Genomic DNA, 22,324 nt, shown 5'->3' on the forward strand with positions numbered 1-22,324 from the left:
TTGCAAACTTGCAATTCAAAATTTAAATCAGGTCTTGATTGTTGATCCTCGAAACTTCTATTTAATAGACGAGTCAAGTGTATGTTTTTGTCCCTAATTATTTATTGGTTTATTTTGACGAACTTAACTCCAAATTATTTTTATTTTATTTTTCTTTTGGTGCGCATATTTCAGTAAAAAGTGTTGAATTACCCTTTTGCTTTACAATAATAAAGATTTGAGGGAAAACTGAGTTCCCGACATCATACAATCAAGTACCATAGGTTGGACCCCAAACATCTTAAGGAAAACAACAACAATTTACATAGGTTGGACCAAACCAGAACCAGACTGGATCAAGATAAATACTGACGGAGCAGCTAGAGGACACCTAGGTATGGCAGTAGCAGGATCATATGCAGAAACTCAAGCGCGTCTACGGTTCTGGCTATTGCACAACCTTTAGGAATAACGGATGCAATCACCGCTGAGACGTGGGAGACGCTTCTAGCTACCAGAGCGGCGACAGAGAGACAATGAAACAAAGTGCTTTTCGAAATGGATTCAGAAAATCTCATGAGATTCATAAAGACACCAACTGAAGCTCCATGGTATATTTCAGAAATGATTGCAGAAATAAAGCAAAGAATGCGCCACATCCCAGTATGCGATATCCAACACACATATCGAGAAGGAAATCAAGCAGCAGACGGTCTAGCAAATGAAGCGGCGGATGGAAGACAATCAACAACCTTCTCGACCAAAATTTGGGACCAAGCTATCCCTCCGTGCATAAATCAAATTTCTTTAAATGATGCAGTGAGTATAAAATTCCCTCGTGCAATAACACTCTAGTCGTTTTTAAGTTTTGGATGCTTCTAAAAAAAAGAAAAAAAAAAATCAAGTACCAATATGCTTGCATTTTTTTCCAACCCTTGGCTTAGCCAAGGTGCACCATAAGTATCACCACCCATGGTTCAGACAAAGTCCATTCATAACCCACGGTGCTCTAAGGTTACTCACTAACCAGACTTCTATTTATAAGCCATCTCGCAATTTTTCAGCCGTTTGTTTCGAGCACAACAACAAACTCCCCTTCCTCTCTACTTTCACTCCTCTGTAATGAGTCACCGACTCCAAAGCATCACTACATTTAACCTAATAACTTGCCGGAACATTACTAGCTTTTCTAAACTAGGTATACTTCCGTTTCCCATCAAAACCAGGTTCGCAGTATACTTCTCCTTTTCTCTATCTTCTCCATATTTATTGGACAAACAACTACTGTAATAAAAATGTCTGATTTCTTTATGCTCGATAAATCTTTGTTTTACATTATCGCGGCATTAAAACATATATCTACTTGCATTTGAACATGAATACTGATATTAATTTATGATTCTTGCTTGGTTTGTGTTTATGTATCTAGGGTTTGGTCTTGTAAGAGTAGTTACAGAACTGGAGTTGAAATGGAAAAACCAACTTCTTTTCAAGCTTTTGATGTTGTAATTAATGAACCCGTTTCTCTAAACAAGAAGAAAGCTGCAATCCGTAATGCCGGTCCAGCAAAACTCCAGGTTCGAACCCATTACTCACTTTTTCTTATTTTCCTTTGTTATTCAGTAAATTTTTCGCTTTTAGTTCTTACATGTTTTGATGCTTATATGTGTAATAAATAGGTGATTGCTGATTTTGATGCTACGCTAACGAGGTATTGGGTCGATGGGAGCCGAGGAAATAGTAGGTTTTTCTTTCTCAATGTTTGAAGATAATATTGGATTCTGTATTGCCACAATTTTGTCCAATGGTCACTAATAACATGGTTAGGCAGTCATGGCTTATTGCAGCAGGAGAATCCTGAGTTTGATCTCAAGAGGGAGGAATTATTTAGATATTATCATCCATTGGAGTTCTCTCCTACACTTTCCATTGAAGAAAAAACAAAGCTCATGGAAGAGTGGTATGTAATTGTTAATCCTTTTCATCCATATTAACTGTGATTAGCTGATAATATTAAGCAAGGTTATCAAACATATATGAAGATTAATATGAGCTTGAGAGATTGTTTGAATTTATTATATATGTCAATTGTAGAGATGCTAATAACATTCGTCATTCATCACTGCAGGTGGGAGAAAACGCACTCTCTTCTTATCGAGGGAGGTGTTACTTATGATGCCATAAAGAAGTCTGTATCTAGTGCAAACAACATAGCTTTCAGGGAGGGGGTAGTTGAACTATTTGAGATTTTGGAGGTAAAGAACTCATCTGCTTGGAAATTTCTGTCATATGATCTAAACTATTAACATAGATTAGAAGTGTGTACCATCAACTGTTTGAAAATATGGGGCCTACAAGTAAGGGTTCGGAGGCATGGACATAGAGTATTATGAATCAAGTTTAACAACTGGCTCATGTTTAAGTTAGCAGAGGTAATTGGTGAATAAACTCAATGTTGATGTGGTTAAGATCAAGCTGAGGGTCTTTTCATTGTCTGTTGAGTGACTTAAGGTTGTGTGATTTCTTATCTGTGTGATCTTCGCTCAGAGACTTCACCACTTGGGTGTCGTATTTTGAATCACCACTTGGGTATCATATTTTGAATTATACTAGTGAAACCACAATCACTAGAATTTTTTCACAAGTTTTCTCCTTAAGAGTTTTAGTATATGACAACCTCCGAGTTCTAACAAAGGGAAAAGTAACTGCATACAAGTATGTTGCATTGTTTTGCGAAGCAATGATTGTTTATTTTGGTCCAGCCTATTTACGGAAACCAACTGATGCAAATGTTAAAGAAATATTAAAGCAAAATAAGGAAAGGGGATTTCCAGGAATGTTGGGTAGTCTTGACTGTATGTATTGGGTATGGACAGGTTTCCCTACCTATCGGGTCGTTCAGTATAAGTGTCACTACGCAAAACCAACTGTTATCTTTGAAGCTGCTTATTCTTGTGATTGTTGGATATGGCACGTTTTTTTTTGGTCTTTTGAGGTCTCAGAACGACATAAATATTTTGCACAAGTCACGTTTGTTTGGAGATTTAAAGTATGAAATTAGTCTTAAAGTAAATTTCACTATCAATGGTCATCGTTACACTCATGGGTATTATCTTGTAGATAATTTATCCAAAATTGTCAACTTTAGTTCAATATCATCGTCAGCCCCCTGCAGGTGAATTAGGTCCTTCATACACATATTTTAATATTATACAAATGAAATTGAGGAAGGATGTGGAACGGGCTTTTAGGAACTCTAAAGCGGAATTTCACCCATCATTTTTGGGTATTATCGTGTTTTAAGTGCTCGTGAAATGCATAAGACCATGCTCACTTATATATTATGCATAACATGGTAATCCAGGAAACCCGTTGTAATAAGGATTGGAATAACCATGAAGATGAAGATTTAAGGCCTAAGGTTCAACCAAAAAGAGGATTACCTGCAAGGATCTATGCACAATGACTAGTCACATTGAGAACAAATTTCTGTATGACAGGTTAAGGGACAATCTGGAATCGAATATGTGGGTTGAGTTTGGAAGAACAGGAAGGCGGGTGGATTAATTTTATATCATATTTTTTCTTGTAAAAATTGTTGTAAGTTTATTTGTTTAGTATTGAAATTGTTCGAATCGTTTTAAGTTTTCAAATATATGGTTAATACTACCTAAATTGTTTGAATTGTTTAAGGTTCTAGTTTACGTTTTTCACTTGAATGAGCAACCTAGCAGGCATCGAGCGCCCTAGGATGCATTGAGCGGCCTAGACTATATCTCCAAAAATCCCTATATATACCTATCAATTCAGCCATTTCAAAATCACACCTCCATTCAAGATTTTGTCTACTTTTTCTGTAATTTATGGATGATCCTGCTAGCTTTACTGAAGATGAAGATTTATCTCTTTATAGAACTATGTAATATACTACCCAAAGAAAGGTGAAAACGACATAATGGTTTACCCAGTATGAGTTATTGGGGTAAAATTCATGAAACTTTCTGCACATACACATGTGATCCTCACAACCTGGATCATTCTAGCTGCTTTGTTTTGTTGATTCATGACTATAAAAAAGAAGTTGTGGATTTTATAACTATGAGATGGATTGTCAATCGATATCCTCTTAGAGATGAAACCAATGCTGACATGGGAGTCCGAGCTCGAGACGAATGACGAAGATGGAAAGGATTTTTTTGAATAAGTAGCACATTTCCGAATTCTTAAGGAGAATCTCATAACTCGTAGGTGATGTTAGTTTTAGTGAGATGTTGCCAAGTTTAACTTTCAATGAGATGTTGTATAATTTTAATTTTATGTATTTTTTCATGCAAACCATTTATGTAATTCAAAATCCAAGTAATGGAAAACTATTACAACTTCATTACTCTTAACAACCTATTACATTTTATTAAATTAAAGATTGATACATTAATTAATGAAGTAGTTCTACTTAATTGTGTTTTGATTCATCATCATCTTAATCTTCATTTGACCTCCAAATTGTTGTTCCAAATTTCTCTTGTTACGTTTTTCTTCCAACTTTTTTGCTAACCTGTTGTTACGTTCTACTTCCAACTCTTTTGCTAACTTGTTTTGCACTGAGAATCTTATTCCTGTCATAGTATGAAACAAACCTGTCTTGAGTTTGACGATGTTTTTCATCTTCATAATCATGAATTTTCGGTCAAATGCTTTATGTTTTTCGATGGTTTTCTGATGATTCATAAAATTTTCTAAAAAACTTTCAGTTGCTTCTCCTTCTGCAACTTTTCTCGCTGCTTTTGTATTATTTCTTCCTAAATGTTGTTTCTTAATCGCAGCATTGAGATTCAAGTTGGAATTTTGATTTTTTGTGGTGTCTGGTGAAGAAAAAGGAGTATCTGGAGGGGGTTGAGATGATTGGGATGGTTGTGAACTTGGTGTTGAAGGAGAAGAAGTGCATGGTGACCTTTCAGGTACATGTTGTAAATTTGATAGCACATCTGGATTATGTATAGGTAACACTTATAAAATATGATAACAACTTTCATATGCAAATTTTTCCCCATGTTGTGGTGCCAATCATTTCGACACTTTCGTTCCACATCAACATCGACAAGACCGCTCGCTCGAGCACGAACAACTTGCATTATAATAGCAGCTTACAAGGAAACCTGGGCGTTAATTGTAACGAAGCGACCCGACAATCCATTTGCATCACAATCGTTGATGTTTATTGTTTCTTCACAAAATTTATGAAATATGTTATCCCTCAACTTGTTACTTGGTTGTTGGGCACCATTGATACTATCTTGTGTAAAAAAAATCATAATTTCTGCAAATGCTTTCATCTTCGGTCATGGTAAATTTTTCATTCCTAATTTTGTTACGCTTTTTGATTCGAGAATCGAATTGAAAATCCATATTCAGAAACTTACACAACAATAGTGAATTGTAGAGAACATGGGAGTTGGATGATGAAATTTGTGTTAGATTATCATAAATGTTAAAAATGAAAAAAGTAGAGAAGACGCGAATTGAAATGAAATTAGAATCGGGTGTTTATAGGGGATGAATTTATGGTCGTTGAATCAGATATACCAAGCGTGTAACTTGCACCGACCGGTCAAGTCTTTAACACTGGCCGCCTACACGGCGGCCTACACGTCCAGGCTCCACCGCTCGGTGAAACTAAACCTCACCTGACTAAGTAGCAAATTCGCCACTTAGCCAAATCTGCATCCCATTTTGCGGTGCGTATAATGGGTGCAACAGTGGCAAATTTAGGGCTTTGCCATGCCCATAGGAAGGGACTAAACAGGAGTTTATTTGGCAATTACCGTTACGGGTCGAACTCCTACCTCCGATTTTATACCAAATTGGGTTTGTGTTCTTCTTCATTAAGTGTTCTTCTTGCTTATACCGTGCTATTTTTTCGTACATACCTGAAGAAAACCAGAAGGATCAAACAGCACACAAAGAGGAATCAAAATTAACAAGGTTTAAACTAAATTTCAATCCTTATGTTCGTATTCCGAGTTCTATTGCTGTGTAATTATGTTCGCTGTTTGTGGTCGATTACTTTATCAATGGCTGAGTTGTGGAATAATTTAGGGTTTTCATTTAATTTAAGGTTGTATGAGTATTACAAGTTTATATCTTGAGGAGATTTAAAATTCAATGGGAGGTTTTGAATTTCGCCTGCTTGCATTGTTTTTGGTAAACTCTCTAGGGGTTTTATTGGTAGTGCATTGTTTTTATAGGGAATGCTTGGTTTTGTTGTGCTTCTTATCAGAATTAGAGTTGGTCAATTAATGTTTAAGGTTGCAGGTGTTTAAGCAGTAGGAGGATTGAGCTAATGGGTTCTCACACTTTTGTTGTTGTGCTAAATACAATCTAACATAAAAGAAAAGGTTAGGTGAAAATCCAAACTCTGGAAATAACTAGTTTCTGAAAAGAATTCCTTGTTGAATAGTGAATTTAACATGTTTCAGAGAACTAGGAGTTTGTGGATTTTGTGTCAACTGCCGTTAGTCTTGAATGAGATTAAGTTTCATTTTCTTGGAGGTGTATTATTCCCTTGCAAAACTTACTTTATAATGTTCTGTTGCCTGTTTATATTTCGTTCCCTTTTCTTGTGTAATCTTGAAAACATCAGTTTGTTCTTAACGGGTCCCGCTTAACTGGATCATTGTGTTTAAATGTCTTTGTTAAGTGACATATATATTTGTTCAGGTGAGGGTGAAAGATGAGGCGGCCGGGACAATTTTCTGAGCCTGGTTTAAATTCGTATGTTACTTCTCAAATGCAGCATATGTCTGCACAGAGAATGCAACAAGGTTCTGGAACAAATCATTTCTCAGGAAGGCCAGATGCTTTACCCGGTGATGAAGAGCATCCTTACGTGCCTTCAAAACCAGAAGGACCATGGCAGTCTCATGCTTTTGAAGGCAAGTGGTATTCATTTTAATTGTTGTTAGCTTTGTACTTCTACTATGTGTTTATACTTTCTGATGATATATTTAGGATTATGCATTATGGATCTGATTTTACCATTTAATTTGGCTGGGGGATGCATTTTGTAAGTTGAGCTAAAAAATTCATATCCAAACCGTATTAAGTCAACTCATATATTAAGTTTGCATCTTAACATTCAATCTCAAACTTAACACAAGGTCATTCAGCATGCTCAATATGAGGATTCCTTATATTTGTCCAATTCTCAGATTCATGCCTTCCACGAAAAGGTGGTGTAGTTAGTTCCTGTGAGCAAAACATTGCTGTAACTTCTCATGACTTATCAATAACTTGTACTACTTTTCAAGTACTTCTGTCACATATAGGTATCTGATATTTGCTCACTCCCCTTGTGCTGATTGTAAGTTGTGGAAAAGAAATCGAGTTTACAATATATTTTTAGTTTTCATCTGAAAATCAAATTCGGGATATTCAGCTGTATTGTTACTAACTGCCGAAGCCTCTCAAGTAGAGTGGCAAAATCAATGGGTGTTGATGCCCACAGTTGAAGTTTAAACTCACCAGCACACTTTTTCCTACCGTTGATAAAAAAAGAATAACCACTAACTTGTACTGTATTTGCAGGTCAACGAGGTGATGCACCTAGAGCCTTATATCAGGGTCAAAATAGGCTGGATTCACAATCGGGTTTACAGAAAGCAGTCATCAACGACCAGAGAGTGCAAATCCATGAGCAAGATACGGAAATCGGATACGATGAAAGTTCTCACTCCCAAACTTTTGAAGTTCTTGAGAACAAATTTCACGGCGATATTATAAAACTAACCAAGGAACAAGATGAAGCGGAAGATGCAGAAAATGCTAGGCATAAGGAGGTGAGTTATATCACATAAATGTATCAGTTCTTTTCCTTTTCTTTCCAATCATGAAACTTAGAAACTGGACATTTTCCTTTTGTCAACCTCAACATGATGGAACTCAATTCTTTTTGTTCTTGGTTCAGAAAATAGTTGAAATCAATGCGAGGTATCACGAGAAACTAACGGCTCTTCGAAGCCAACACGCCAGTAGAAGGGAAGATTTTCTCCGCAGAGAATCACAAGGACGACAAAGTCATTATAAGCAGTTGATATTGGATCATTTTCCAAATCAGACAGGACCAAATGACCCTCGTGGATATGGTGGGTCTGCAACTGCTGTAGCTGCTGCAGAAGCAGCAATTGGAGAAGGTCGCCGGGCCTATGCCGCAGCTGAAGCAGCAGTGGGGGAAGGACGGCGAGCCTATGCAGCAGCCGAAGCAGCAGCTGGAGAAGGACGTCGAGCTTATGCTGCAGCAAGTCAGTTTGACTCATACAGAGAGAGAGCTCAGTATCTTCAGGAAGCTAGAAATCATGGGGGTTTTGAACCAACGGCCAGGAATCCTTATCCTGGTGGCCGCGCTTACAACAATAACTCTCGATTATACTGATGTGACAGAAACCAAAGTACTGAAACACTGAACTTTTGTTTCTGCACCCTTTATTATCCAATGATGTTTGTTGAGTGTGAAATAGTGTAGCAATGGAATGCCTACCTCGTGTACCTTCAGTTTTCCAAGTTTGTATATTCATCATTCTGGTGCCAAGATGACTAAACCTCGCCCAATGATTTACATTATGGTTTCAACTTTAGGGGATGTCTCTGCAAAAATAGTTTCACATGACAGACAATGGACGTCCAAATCATACTTCATATGTGGCCTTGGCAATGTACCTGCCACTGGCGCCTACGTTGAAAGATGACGGCCACTGCTTCTCTTAATAGACAGACCATGTAGCCTCGGCCATTCTTTTTTTGCTACCCAAGCCACCATCAGTCTCAATGATTGTTTATTTGCATCGCTATTGGAAGTAAAAAAGTCTCAATAGTTGTTTTATTTGCATCGCTATTGTAAGTAAAAAAGTCAGAACAAATAAAAAAAGATCAAAAATTAGTGTGTACACGGTTTCAGAATGACTTTTAAAAATAAAAAAATAAATCTTTTGTCATGTAAAAACATTTTGCTTTTAACTTCCACACTTATACTTCTGGAATCCAAAAAAAACTATAACAGACAAATATATTCCATTTTATGTACTTAAGAAGTACTAGAAAGATGGGTAAAGTACTGGAAATATTGGTAAAGACTGGCTGTTGATTCTCCCATACCAATGAAATCCCATTTAACTACCTAATCCCAGTTAATGAACACTTTTTAAGTAGTTGAGTTGAACTAAATCCTTAAAAACGGACCACCGCAACTACAGTAACACGATATGAATCCAACGATCATCGTCTTACTGAGAATTCTAAACTCATCAAAATAACGGTAGATGATACAGCGCTAAGTAAGCTGGTGAAACTAAGTAGTACTAGATCATCATTATACATTTTAGGTAAAATTCATCTTACTCGTCCTCCATTTTTCTGTCCGTACATTTCCTCTCGTTTCCCTCCTTGATAGTTGAAGTTGATGATTCCTCTTCACTAATAAAAAAAACCCTTCACCCCCCTCCCCCTCTTTCTCTCTCTGTCTCTCCAAATCCGCCATTTTCTTCTCCTCTATCCGGCCTTCATATTCTGTCGAGATTCTAGAAATCCCCCTTTCAAATGGAGGTATCACCTTCAGAAGATTCAATTGATGGCTCCCAGCTACTCCCTATTACAGGAGAAGACAGGGTTTACGTTGTTCCTTATAAGTAAATTTCTCTATCCCCCTTGCTTCAAACTCAAATTTGATTGATCTGGTTAATAGATCTTTAGTTTTTTTTTTCTAGGTTCTGAATTTGCATACATAAATATTGCTTTCAGGTGGTGGAGGGAGGCGCAAGATTCTTCGACGTTTAGTAATGTAGATGACAATAGAGGGATCTTATATACAGCATCTTCGACGGCTTCATCTTATGGTGCTTTTAAGATCATTAATATATTTTACTCGGATCTTTCTTTTAATCTTAAGAGGGAAGAGGAATCTATGCAAAATGGTCATCCTGAAGAGGGGATCTCAGGGAGGGATTACGCGTTAGTTCCTGGTGAGATGTGGTTACAAGCACTTAAATGGTGAGAACTATATAATTAATTGTTTGATTCCAGTGATTCTATTGTGGTGTTCACTTACTCAGAGGATTATCTTGATTTGGTACAGTGAAACTGTCTGTACCCTAATCAATTTTCGCCCAAACAGAAACATAACGAGCAACATTACTTCCTTAGCGATATGATTTTGTGTTGTTACTTGTTTGATGCATTTGTACAGCTTGAAATTCAAGTGTTTGTTAATTTTATTAGGATTCTCAGATAGGTTTAGTCCACTCACTTATGCCTGTGTTTTGTAAGTCGGATTAGTATGATGTAGTGCTGAAATTGATGTGCTTGAGTGTAACTATCAAAAGGAATAATAATACGTACTTCAGTTGACACAAATTTAACAACTATCAAACGGAATAATAAGGAGTAAGTCAGAAACAAACAATGGGTGATTTCTTTCAGTTTTGCACAACAGCGGAAATCTCGTTTTGTTAAGTATAAGGGCTTCTTATTATTTTCTTTTCTTTCAGTTCATGGCATAGTATGTGTCATTCCTGAGATGCTTCCATCACATTTTTTTTAATGAATTGTATTCTTTTTCCTGTAGGCACAGTGACTGCAATGTGGCAGCAAAAAATGCAGGGAGTTTTTCAGGTGCAGAAGAAGATATGGCAGATGTTTATCCTGTACAATTAAGGCTTTCTGTCCTGCGGGAAACAAATTCACTAGCAGTAAAAATATGCAAAAAGGTCAGTTCTTGTAATCATGTTAGTGAACTTTCTTTTATGTTTTTGACATAGTTACTTTTGGGGATCATAAACATAGTTATGGGTTGTCAAATTTTGTCCTCCATCTATTGTACACCTATTAAAGTATTTCCTTTTGAGAAACATTGCCATGGATGTTGATTCTAGATGCACGGTTTTGTATGTTTGATCGAACAATTGGTCACCTTTTGTTATGGAAATGCAAACCATCTCTAAATCATATTAGTTTCTTTGGGTAATGATTTTTATAACTCAGTGTTTGGAGGTGAATGTTGGTTTGTTAATAGTGTTTTTGGTATCCACCTTCACAAACACCAATTTTGGAAGCTGAATAGGGTATCTCAGTAGTCCTTGACTGTTACCGAAAATCTGGTTATGCATATCATGTCATTCCTTGGTAGAGAAACTTAGCTATTCAGGAGATACAGAACATCCATGTGTCTATGTTTTATCAGTTTTCGGGCTACAAGAAGTCATTTTCATTTTTCAGTATAGTTACATAAGATTTTACATATTTAATAATAAGAGAGAGGGACAGCTGTACTGTTGGGCGTTTGCTTCCTCTTGGTGTGTTCACTGATGTGTATTAGAATTTAGGTACCTATCGAGGCACCACTAGTTTTGTTCAGTCCAGTGGCTTCTTATTTTCTTGACTCTGGTTGGTTTTCTGTCAGGACAATTCACTGGAGCTTTTCAAAAGAGCTTTGAAGATCTTTAGTGTTGAGTATGAGCAAGTAAGCATCTTAAGCGCCGTCGTACATTTTTTATTTACTTTTTCCTTAAACAAGGAATAAACCTTGACACTGTATGGCTGCTTTTTGTACAGCTACGCATATGGGATTTTTCTGGGCAGACAACTTTGTTTTTCATGAGAGATAGAAATAATTTCCCCAAAGATTGTCAGCGTCAGTCAGATTCAGAGGTAATTACTTGATGTGTTTGAGTTACTTAATAAAAAAGGGAAGTAATGAAAGAAATTATGCGTTAATATAGTTTTCTATTTTACTTTGCTTTTTCTTTAGCTAGCATTTAGCGGCAGTGTGATGGATGTAATCTACCCTGTTAAAGAGAATTACACAACTTTTAACAATCACTACTGACTGTCCAAGTTAACCTTGTCTCTAATAATTCTTCTGTTTTTTGGGTGATAACAATTAAGAAGATACATTGAAGGTTGTTTTCAGCACCACACTTTGAGTGATTTACAATTACAGTGAAGTTAGTCCATCTTTTTTCTTCTGAATGTGAGCTTTGTGTTTGGCCTCTGATGTGATTATGCCATTAAGGACATTTCATATGGATTCAGATCTCACAGTGAGGTATTAGATTTTAGTTAGGTTCCTAGAGAAGCATAATTTCCTACAGCGTTTGAATTGACCTTAGACACTTTGTTCAAGGGAGTGTGGTCGTATCTTCTCCTTCTAATATTATACAATGGTTGTGTCCTAGTTCAAAAATGTTCTAGGCTCCATTTGCTATAGACAGTAAGGATAATACTATAATGAAATAGACCGATCACTTGTGCTTGTAGATTTGTTTTCATGTCTTCCACCCTGAATGACTGGTATACATCTGGGCAGATTTTCCTGGAGTTGCAAGTGTACGGGTTGTCAGATTCCATGAAGTGCAAAGAAGGAAAGAAAGAGGAACAGACATTACAACAGTCTAAGATGTCACTTTCCTCTTATCGTGGTTCATTCATGAGCAATGGTAGCTCCGGAAATATGGACTTGAGTGGTACCAGTGCAACTGGTTCATTGGGTTTGACAGGATTACAAAATCTTGGGAACACGTGTTTCATGAACAGTGCCATTCAGTGCCTGGCACATACTCCAAAGCTTGTTGACTATTTTCTTGGGGACTATAGTCTAGAAATCAACCGGGATAATCCACTGGGCATGGATGTATGTTGTTGCTTTGCTATACTTTTTCATTTCTTTACTTCATGTTCTTGGAAGGGGGTAATGATTCAACGATAATAGTAGCTTGCTTCTTTAATTAGGTAGTTGCTCATCATCTTGGGAGAAGTATATTGTTGGTTGGATCACTTTCTCAGTCTCTTAAGTGTCCCACTTCTTGCTCAGGGTGAAGTTGCTTTAGCATTCGGGGACTTGTTAAGGAAACTTTGGGCTCCTGGTGCAACTCCGGTGGCACCACGTCTTTTCAAGTCAAAGCTTGCTCATTTTGCTCCTCAATTCAGTGGTTTTAACCAGCACGATTCACAGGTTAAAGACGTTCTCTTACTTTGTAGAAGTTAATCTTTAAATTCTTGATTTTCTGAAACCGAGAGAAAATTTGTACTGAATATGTTCATTGGCTGTTCAATAGGAGCTTCTTGCTTTTCTGTTGGATGGTCTTCATGAGGATCTGAATCGCGTGAAATGCAAGCCATATGTTGAAGCTAAGGATGCAGAGGGTCGTAAAGACGAAGAAGTAGCTGATGAGTATTGGCGGTACCACCGTGCTCGAAATGACTCTATCATAGTTGATACATGCCAGGTGAGTATCTGATAGTGTTTTTTTTTTCCTCGTGTTTCTTTGTTTTTTAATGACCTCTTTTATAAGAAGAGCCTGCTACCTACAAGCCCAGGTAGCTAGGCAAAGAAAGAAAGAAAAATGTCCCTGAACTTCGATGTAAGTGGGATTTAAACCCCAGATTTCTTGGTACAGCCACGCAGTTTCTGACCAAGTCAACTGTTGTTAGTAAAGTTCTATTTGCTTTGTTTATTATTGTATATCATTTCACAATCGTTTCAACTCAAGTACTTCTATCTCTAAATGCAGGGCCAGTACAAGTCTACACTAGTGTGTCCTGTTTGCAATAAGGTCTCCATCACATTTGATCCCTTCATGTACCTCTCTCTTCCGCTTCCTTCAACGATGATGAGGACAATGACTGTGACAGTTTTGAGCACTGACGGGAGTAGTGGACCATCTCCTTGTACTATAACTGTTCCCAAATATGGAAAGTGCAAGAATCTAATTCAGGCCTTAAGTGCTGCATGTTCGTTAAAGAATAGTGAGGCTTTATTGGTTGCGGAGGTATGAAAAGTTTTTCTATTTTCACAAGTCTAGGTCTCGCTGGAGATAACAAATGCTGACTGCATCGTCTTTTGATTACATTTCAAAACGGATTTTGTTGCAGATATACAACAATCGGATCATTCGTTACCTTGAGGAACCATCAGATTCATTGTCCTTGATTAGAGATGATGACCAGCTTGCTGCCTATCGATTGCCAAAAGAGCACGAGGAGCTCCCTTTAGTGGTCTTCATGCATGAAAGGCTGGAGGAGTAAGATATAAATTTTCTTTTTATTATCTCAACAGATTTGTTTGTTTTTCGGAGGAAACAGAGTTGCAATGTATTATTGATTTGAGTCACATGTGAAGTTGGTTTGTGTAAATGAAGATGCCATATCATATCTCATTCTTCTGTTGAATTACTCTGATCTTATTTTTCAGGCAGTGCATCTATGGAAAGATGACATCAACATGGAGAACATTTGGAATTCCTCTTGTAGCAAGGTTACACAACATTGCTAGTGGATTGGATATCAGGAACCTGTATTTGAAGTTATTAAGACCTGTGGAAGTTGCCTCAGATGATACTGATAAAAGTAGAGGCACAACTGCAGATGATGAAGTTTCTGGTATGAAGTTATTAAGACCTGCAGAAGTTGCATCAGATGATACTGATAGCAGATCCACTACTGCAGATGACGAGGTTTCGGGTATGGAATTATTAAGACCAGCAGAACAAGCATCAGATGATATTGATAATAGTAGAGGCGCCACTGCAGATGACGAGGTTTCTGATATGGAGACAGGGGATGTGAAAAACCCTCCGGATATTCTTGATGATGCATCAGTTGATTATTCACATTCTGAAATTGAATTGGACTTTTTCCTCACCGACGAGAAGGGTATAAGGATAAAGGATGCCAAAATGGAATTGATTGAACCAATAACGCTATCTGCAACAGGGTTCCCCAGGCGATTAAATGTACTCGTATGTTGGCGAGATAAAATGAATGAATGCTATGATACACGTCTCCTTAGTTCATTACCTGAGATTTCAAAATCAAGTTTTCTTAGTAAGAGACCGCAGGACTCTGTTGAATCTGTTTCTCTATACTCATGCCTCGAAGCCTTTTTGAAAGATGAGCCTCTAGGACTAGAAGACATGTGGTAAGTTTTATGGTTAACCCATCAGTAAGTCAAATTTTGCTCATGTATCTCCAGTGGTATTCTCTCATGTGCTGCTATCTTTACAAATAGGTACTGCCCGAGTTGTTTGAAGCATCGGCAAGCGAGCAAGAAATTAGATCTATGGAGACTTCCGGAGATTCTCATTATTCATTTGAAAAGATTTTCATACAGCCGATTCATGAAGAACAAGCTGGAGACGTTTGTGGATTTCCCGATCCATGACCTTGATTTGTCTAATTATATTGCATGGAAGGATGGTGAGTCATCATACAGATATGTGTTGTATGCAGTTAGTAATCATTATGGGAGCATGGGAGGTGGCCATTATACAGCATATGCCTATGTAAGTGGTGTTTTTCTTTTTTTTTTACTTTCTATGCGAACATTGTTTTCTACTATTTTGCCGCAGTGCATACCAATTGGGGTGTTATGGGACATCAAATACCCCATTTTAAAATGCCTGAGTTAGATCTTTGGGAGCTAAGGAGTAGTAGCTAATATCTGATTTGATTGTTTGAGCTTGAGGATCTTTTTTGGCCAACTTTTTCTGCAGCTGTATATGTATAGATATAGAATAAATTTTCCATGCTGAAGTACTAACATACTTGTTTGTTTGGTTTTAGTAGTGAAAGTGATTGCCTTCTTTCTGCTGCTTTTTGGGGCTACTGTGTTTCCTTTCAGTGAATTTATTTACGAATTTATCTATATAAAGACGATTATATTTGTTGAGGACTAAACAGCTTTGCTTTTCTCTTCTGTAGCACGGGGGTAATCAATGGTTTGATTTTGACGACAGTCATGTTTCTGCCGTAAGTGAAGACAAAATAAAGACATCAGCAGCCTATGTTTTATTCTATCGAAGAGTACGCGATGCATAATTAATCTCATATAGCAGTAGAAATATTAATTCATTAACCATTAACTAAGAAAATCTTGTTCTCGAAGTTAAAATTAACTTAACCTATTTTCTGGGTTATTGTCAGATTCCCTTTTTAAGAAACTTTAGGTAATATACTGAAACAATGTACCAGTTCCCAGAGTTATCATTCTTTAGTCATCTGCATTATCTAGATTGCATTTTCTTCTATTAGAGAGATAGAAGCGTCAAAGATCTGAGACAGGCAACAAGAAAATTGGAAATGTTATATTCAAGCTCTGGATGATGTCGAGGATGACTGTAACATAGTGGCAGACTTTATTTTTACTTAGGAAATTAATTTAGTAAGAATATTATTTTTTCCAAGTAATATTGTTTCATAAATAGCTATAATCTTTGTTGGAGGGTTTCTAGTTGTAACTGCTAAGTTGTTTTACCAATGTTAAACTTTTGCGATGCACCGACTACGTGGTACTGTTCTTCTTTTTTACTACCACATACATTATAATGATCTTGCAAAAGCTCTTTTATCATACGATCCTGATGTCTTATTTTGTTTTTACGAAAGATGAATTTATTGATGATAAAGAGATTATAAATTGGTAGAAATTGACGTTTAGTCCCTAAGTTACTGGGCATTGGACGTTTTAGTTCACTCATCTCAGGCCTAGTGTTCTCTAGTCCAAAAAAGCCCCGCCTCCAACAGTTTAGTCCAAATATGGATGAGTTAGTCCAAAAGTGGGTCACGATCCCGATTTTCTGTACTGCCAATATCCCGTAATTACCCTTGAACCGATTTCATATATATAATCAGGATTTGAAATCGAAAATTTCAGATCTCAAACATGAACTCAAGACAGGGAGCCGGGGAGAGAAGTATTGAGGAGGCGATTTAACAGTTTCAGAGAGAATTTGTTCAAATTCATCGTTTCTTCAACATAATTCAACTTCAGGTTACTGGTGAAGTGTTTTGAAATTGATTATTTTTGATCTCATATTTGAATTCACGACAGATTCAAAGATAGATCGATCCAGATATAGATTTCAGAGGTGATTTAACAGATTTATAGAGGTTAGGTTTCTTTTTGCTTCATCGTTGAATTTCGTTTCTGATATTTAGTTTTTTTTGATTTTATCAGTTGATGATATGAATTCGATCTGTTACATCTTATTGTTTGTATGTTCTTGATTTGATTTTTGTTATATTTTAGCTTTTGATTTTCGTTGAATGATTTTGATTATTCTTGACTTTGGTTTTATGTTGCATGATATGAAATCGAACTGATATTAGATTGTAGGCTTCTGATTTATTCAATTATGTGTTCTAGTATATTCTGAAGCTTATATCTTCGATTAATCGATGGAGTATCTTTGATTTTAGGTTTACTGAAATTTGATTTTTGGCTTCAATTAAATGTGTACTTTCCTGTACACTGTTCAAGTTTTAGGTTATGCAAATCTGAAACTATTATTATTTCTTTTGTTATATGTAGGGGTATCAAATATGTATGAGAAGTTTATTCATGCTGTTTTGAATCATGGTGAGCATTATGCTACTTTTCATGTTAATACTTTGAGCACCATTGATGAATTGAAGCATCTTGCCTGTAAGCAGTGTGATGGTTTATCAAAAGTGATTGTAGTTGAAGTGGTAAAACGGATTCGTATCAGACTTGTGAAGAAAACAATTTTTAGATTTAAATTAAACAAGCAAATAAAAAGAGTTGTTCAAAGTTATAGAGAAAAAACACCAAGACTTGGATTCCACCATTGACCCATTATTTGATAAATTCTAATAATTAATATTCATGCAATTTTTCTTTTAGAGTGATTCTAATTTTATGCTTTTTGTAGATTTTTGAAGTAATAAATGTAAACACCAAGCATGAAACATCAAAAGTCTTAAACTAAGCATGCTCCATCAAAACGAATCACAATTATTCAATAAAAATCAATTATCCAATATAAATTTCATGCAAATAATCATGTAAAAATATTGCAAATAAATATTAAAATTAGAATTATACCAATTAATGTGGAACAATGGCTTCCTCCGTCGCCTTGGCTAATGGGTTTAGCTCCTCATCCCGAAAACACACTCACAAGATGTATTCATGGCTAAATAAGTGCTTTTATTGATGAAAATAATTGATAATTGAAATTAGCAACGCTGCGGAAGTGTTACAGCGTCACTGTTACAAAGGGGTAAGTGTTTTTGAGACTGTTGTAAACGATAAGCCCTTTCTGCTGTATAAGAACGATACTTGTTCTGCTTTTAAGACTGTCGAAGAACGACGGACTTTGCGAGTCTGTTCTTCGTCTTCTTCTTCCTCCTCGAGCAGCAGCAGCAGGAGCAACAATACCTCCTGTAACTTCTTCTTCTCGTCTCTAAACTCCTCCTAACTCTCTCCTAAAACTTTCTAACCCTTCTTATGACTCGACCCAACCTTTTTATAACTCAACAGGGTTATCAAATCCCGATGAAATCTCCTCTTTTTCTTCTCTGAGGTTGAAGCGATAATCAGTTCTGTTTTCTTTTTTTCACGTGCTGTTAGCTATATAATAGCTACCAAACTCTTCCCTAGACTTGAATAGGACCATGTACATGTTAATCCAGCGTCAAAGTCCTCCAGAAATCTCTCAAAAATCTTCTAAACTCGAAACAGAACACGTCTCTCTGTTGGGACTTTGAAACCCTCTCTCGGCCATTCCAGCCCAATTGGATGGGTCCAATCGATTGTACTGAGCTTGTTATTGTCTGGGAAGTTCATCCCAATCGATTTGCAGCATTGAATCTCCCTGAACAGCTCAAACAATTTGCTTCCAAAATCAACAGCGTGAAACCAAGTTTTCCCGCCTTTTTTCCAGATTTGAATTATGAAGATGACCTCCCCCTTATCCAGTTCGAGAGTCCCTTTAGTACATGCCCTGAAATGGGTGCCCCTTATCCATAGTGAGAGTCCGAATAACACTTTCCCCTTGGGTGCAAATAGTAATTTTTCTGGGATATTTTCAACACTTTTTCAGGGTTCCTCCGGGGTATTTCTGGGGTGCTTCCAACATACTTCTGGGGTGCTTCTGGTACGTTATCTACGGAGGTTCAAATGCCACATTTTGAGCCAATTTCGCCGCAAAAGCTTATTTCTCCAAAAACACCTACAAAGACATAAAATAACCAAATAAGTACAAAATCGAGCACTAACAATATAAACAATTGGGACAAATTAGACACATAAATGCGTCTATCACAGTGGAAGTCTTTGTCTCCTTGGAGTATACGTTTTTCCTATATGGATAGTGGTCAAGTATTTATTATACAAGGTGATATACAACTGCAAGGTTTAGTTGCTCTCGTTATTCATATGAACAATGAAGTTTTCTATTTGAATGTCGATGTGATTCCAAAACATACTTCTCGTTCTAATTCTGGTTGTAGCACTAGTTCTGGTGCTAGTACTTCTCGTTCTTGTGTAAGTGAAAGTCCTAAGCTTGTAAGGACGGTCGATCATGATGCGGACAAGGCCAAGCCTCTCATTATCGATGAATGGAATTATATTTTTGACAAGATTGGTAGAGAATTTATGGGTGGTGTTAAAGCTGTAAGGATTGTTGTTGATAAGTACAAGATGGCTACTGGTCACAAGGTTGTTATTCTTAAAAATGACAGGACTCGTTTTACTGCGAAGTGCGAAGAAGATGGTTGTGGTTGGAGGATTCACTTTGGGCCTGTGAATGGTGACATTTCTCGGTTTGTACTGAAATATTCTAATGTTATTCATAGGTTAGTGGTGTTCATATTAGTCCACATTACATATTCTTGTTTTTGTGATCCACGTTATTTATTTTTAGGCTTTAATATGTAGACTTGTTTAGATGTACATTGTGGTGCACCTTACTTGTTGTAGGCTTTTTAGGTTTCACATTGTGGTGTAAATTTCATATTCTTGCTTCGTCCGTGCTTTCTTTTTGCATATGTGTTGTTGGTTTTGAGATCTTATTAGGTGTACATTGTGGTGCACATTACTTATTCCAGTTTTTTTTTTTTTTTGTTAGCTGTGGTGTTGGTTTGAGGTTGAAGAGTCCTGCAGTGCTAACCAAGTTAGTTAAGCATTTGATCGCTGACAATATACATGGTGATCCCACTTTAAAACCCAGACAGATCATGTCACTTTTTAAGAAGACTTATGGGTCCAATATTAAGTATCACCATGCCCGTAGAGGGAAAGAAGCCGTATTTGAAGAACAGTTTGGTGACGACGAGAAGTCGTATAGCGATTTAACTTGGTACGTCAAAGCCATTGAGCAAACTAATCCTGATAGCTTTGTGAAACTTGAAGTTGATGAAGAAACCGGAAGATTTCAGCGGATTTTCATTTGTTTCGGTGCTTGCAAGCATAGCTATATGTATCTCAGGCCCATGATTTACTTGGACGCTACTTTCCTTACTGGTAGATTCAGGGGTACTTTGATGGCTGCAACATGTATTAACGGAAATGATGGTTTTTACCCATATGCCTTCGCTATTGTGTCTACTGAAAACAAAGATAATTGGTTTTGGTTTCTAGATAATCTTAAACAAGTTTTCGATGGTCGTCCGATTGTTTTCCTTAGTGATCGTCAAGAAGGACTTTTGCAGGGCATTCCAAAAGTATTTCCTAGTTCATATCACAACTATTGATTTTACCACATCAAGTGCAATCTCCCTATTGGATCAGGTGATGCGAATTCCAAGGCCTCCATTGATTTTTTTTACAAAGCTATTTATTCTTACACAACAGCTAACTTTGAAGAAGCTTTGCGGGGCATGCATGCAATTGGTTGTGGACATGTTGCTAATTATATCAGGACTATTCCAAAGGAGAAATGGGAAAATTCATTTTTCCATGTATGCAGATATGCTGCTCACTCTTCATCTATTTCCGAGTCATTCAATAACTGGATTCTTGAGTTCAAAAAGCTGCCTGCTTTTGCTCTTCTCGATGCGATACGGTGAGTTTTATGTTTAGTGTTTCATTCATTTATTTTTTACTGTCGTACACATGGATTTTCTTGATTGTACATACTTGTACACATGTTTTATCTGTGATTCTGCAACTGCGTGTACATTGTTCTACACATGGATTTCCTTAATGTGTACATTGTTGTACACTTGTTTTATCTGTATTTCTTCTATATCGTGTTTTGATTTCATGTTCTATGTTTTTATTATCTTAGTTTGAAGGTTATGCAGAAGAATTATGAGAGAAGGATAGAAGGTCTTGTGAATTTCAACACTAGGCCCACTCCCGTATACGATGCTATACTAAAGGAGAACATCGACATTGGTCGTACTTGGACTGTTATTCAGTCCATGGAAAGATTATATGAAGTCAAGTCTCCCCAGTATCATTCTGTAGATCTATTGGAGAGAACTTGTACGTGTCACAGGTGGCGAGTAAATAGTTTTCCTTGTGGACATGCTTGTGCTTCCATTCAAGCTACGAGGGAGGACATTTATTCATTTGTTGATCCATACTTCACCACTTAATGGTACAACAGGACATACCAGGAGATCATCTTGCCAATCCTCAATTATGACAAGCCGCAGTCTTATGATCCTAGTGATAGGATTATTGTTCCTATTCTTGTTCCTCCACCCGGTAGACGAAAAGCACAGCGTTTCAAGAATGCTTGGGAGAAGCAAAAGAGACCTATGATGTGCACAAAGTGCTTCACCCTTGGTCACCACAACAGAGCTACTTGCCCCATGCTTTGATGATTTTTACTATGTTTGATTTTCTCAAAAGATTCTATGTTTTTGATTTTTACTTTTGGTAATGTCTTTTCATTTTTCTAGGCGTACCATTATGTACACCTTCCTGTGCACTTCCGTTTCCTTACCTGTCTTTTTTTACATGTGTACCATTGTGTACACCTTGATGTACAATGGATGCTACTAGTCTATTTTGTTTAGTGATATTCTATGTTTTTCACTTCTGTATAATTGCTACTTGTTTTTATTTTTCTAATAATGCATGTTCAATTCTATGTTTAGTGTTTCAGTTCTGCAAGCCTGGATAATTATAAAAATCTGTCAGTACATGTGTACCATTATGTACACCTTACAGTACCATTATAAATCTCTTCTGTGTCAGTAAATGTGCACAATCATGTACACTTTAATTTTTTTTACTAAACAGTAATATACACCTTAGTACTGACACAAGTATACTTTCAACACATGCATATCGTAACTAATAAAAAGATTAATTCAAGGTCTTAAGTATTTTTAGTAGTCATAAGTCTTAAATTGAAACTAATAAAAAGATTAATTCAAGGTCTTTATAGTATTGAAAACTAAAATTTGGAAAGTGTACTAATAAAAATATTGATTATCTGAAGATAAAAAACATTAGAAGCAGTTCAGAAAGTGATCTTGTAAAATGAAGCTTAAAAACTCTTCTTCCTCTTCAACAGATTCTTTTCCATACTCAGGCGTCACTGCT

At 36.7% G+C, this 22,324-nt stretch overlaps 4 protein-coding genes across 5 annotated transcripts; all 4 read left to right on the forward strand.

Moving 5' to 3' along the window:
- The first annotated feature begins 1,064 nt into the window (after window positions 1–1,064).
- On the forward strand, window positions 1,065–3,540 carry LOC113320210 (7-methylguanosine phosphate-specific 5'-nucleotidase-like). The gene is made up of 6 exons (XM_026568146.1): window positions 1,065–1,205; window positions 1,409–1,556; window positions 1,659–1,719; window positions 1,807–1,939; window positions 2,108–2,234; window positions 3,480–3,540. Exons 1-6 carry the CDS (start codon window positions 1,102–1,104, stop codon window positions 3,513–3,515), a joined length of 609 nt encoding a protein of 202 aa, XP_026423931.1. The 5' UTR covers window positions 1,065–1,101; the 3' UTR covers window positions 3,516–3,540.
- A 2,261-nt stretch (window positions 3,541–5,801) lies between these two features.
- LOC113323012 lies at window positions 5,802–8,609 on the forward strand. Its single transcript, XM_026571238.1, has 4 exons — window positions 5,802–5,961; window positions 6,697–6,911; window positions 7,564–7,814; window positions 7,943–8,609. The coding sequence occupies exons 2-4, from the start codon at window positions 6,710–6,712 to the stop codon at window positions 8,405–8,407; spliced, it is 918 nt and encodes a 305-aa protein (XP_026427023.1). The 5' UTR covers window positions 5,802–5,961; window positions 6,697–6,709; the 3' UTR covers window positions 8,408–8,609.
- A 788-nt stretch (window positions 8,610–9,397) lies between these two features.
- On the forward strand, window positions 9,398–16,344 carry LOC113322075 (ubiquitin carboxyl-terminal hydrolase 8-like). 2 transcript variants are annotated; one of them, XM_026570088.1, is made up of 13 exons: window positions 9,398–9,656; window positions 9,769–10,017; window positions 10,592–10,733; window positions 11,426–11,485; window positions 11,578–11,673; window positions 12,332–12,655; window positions 12,758–12,976; window positions 13,080–13,250; window positions 13,536–13,793; window positions 13,897–14,045; window positions 14,216–14,941; window positions 15,032–15,305; window positions 15,724–16,344. In XM_026570088.1, exons 1-13 carry the CDS (start codon window positions 9,568–9,570, stop codon window positions 15,838–15,840), a joined length of 2,874 nt encoding a protein of 957 aa, XP_026425873.1. In that variant the 5' UTR covers window positions 9,398–9,567; the 3' UTR covers window positions 15,841–16,344. The 2 variants fall into 2 exon arrangements, with proteins under 2 accessions (XP_026425873.1, XP_026425875.1); XM_026570090.1 differs by having other exon boundaries at window positions 12,836–12,976.
- Window positions 16,345–19,129: 2,785 nt separating this feature from the next.
- Window positions 19,130–21,594, forward strand: LOC113324866. Its single transcript, XM_026573150.1, has 6 exons — window positions 19,130–19,620; window positions 19,911–20,123; window positions 20,253–20,487; window positions 20,533–20,828; window positions 21,054–21,266; window positions 21,378–21,594. The coding sequence occupies exons 1-6, from the start codon at window positions 19,130–19,132 to the stop codon at window positions 21,592–21,594; spliced, it is 1,665 nt and encodes a 554-aa protein (XP_026428935.1).
- The last annotated feature ends 730 nt before the right edge of the window (window positions 21,595–22,324 follow it).

Source organism: Papaver somniferum, chromosome 11 (assembly GCF_003573695.1).
Source record: "Papaver somniferum cultivar HN1 chromosome 11, ASM357369v1, whole genome shotgun sequence".
Taxonomy (NCBI): Eukaryota; Viridiplantae; Streptophyta; class Magnoliopsida; order Ranunculales; family Papaveraceae; genus Papaver; species Papaver somniferum.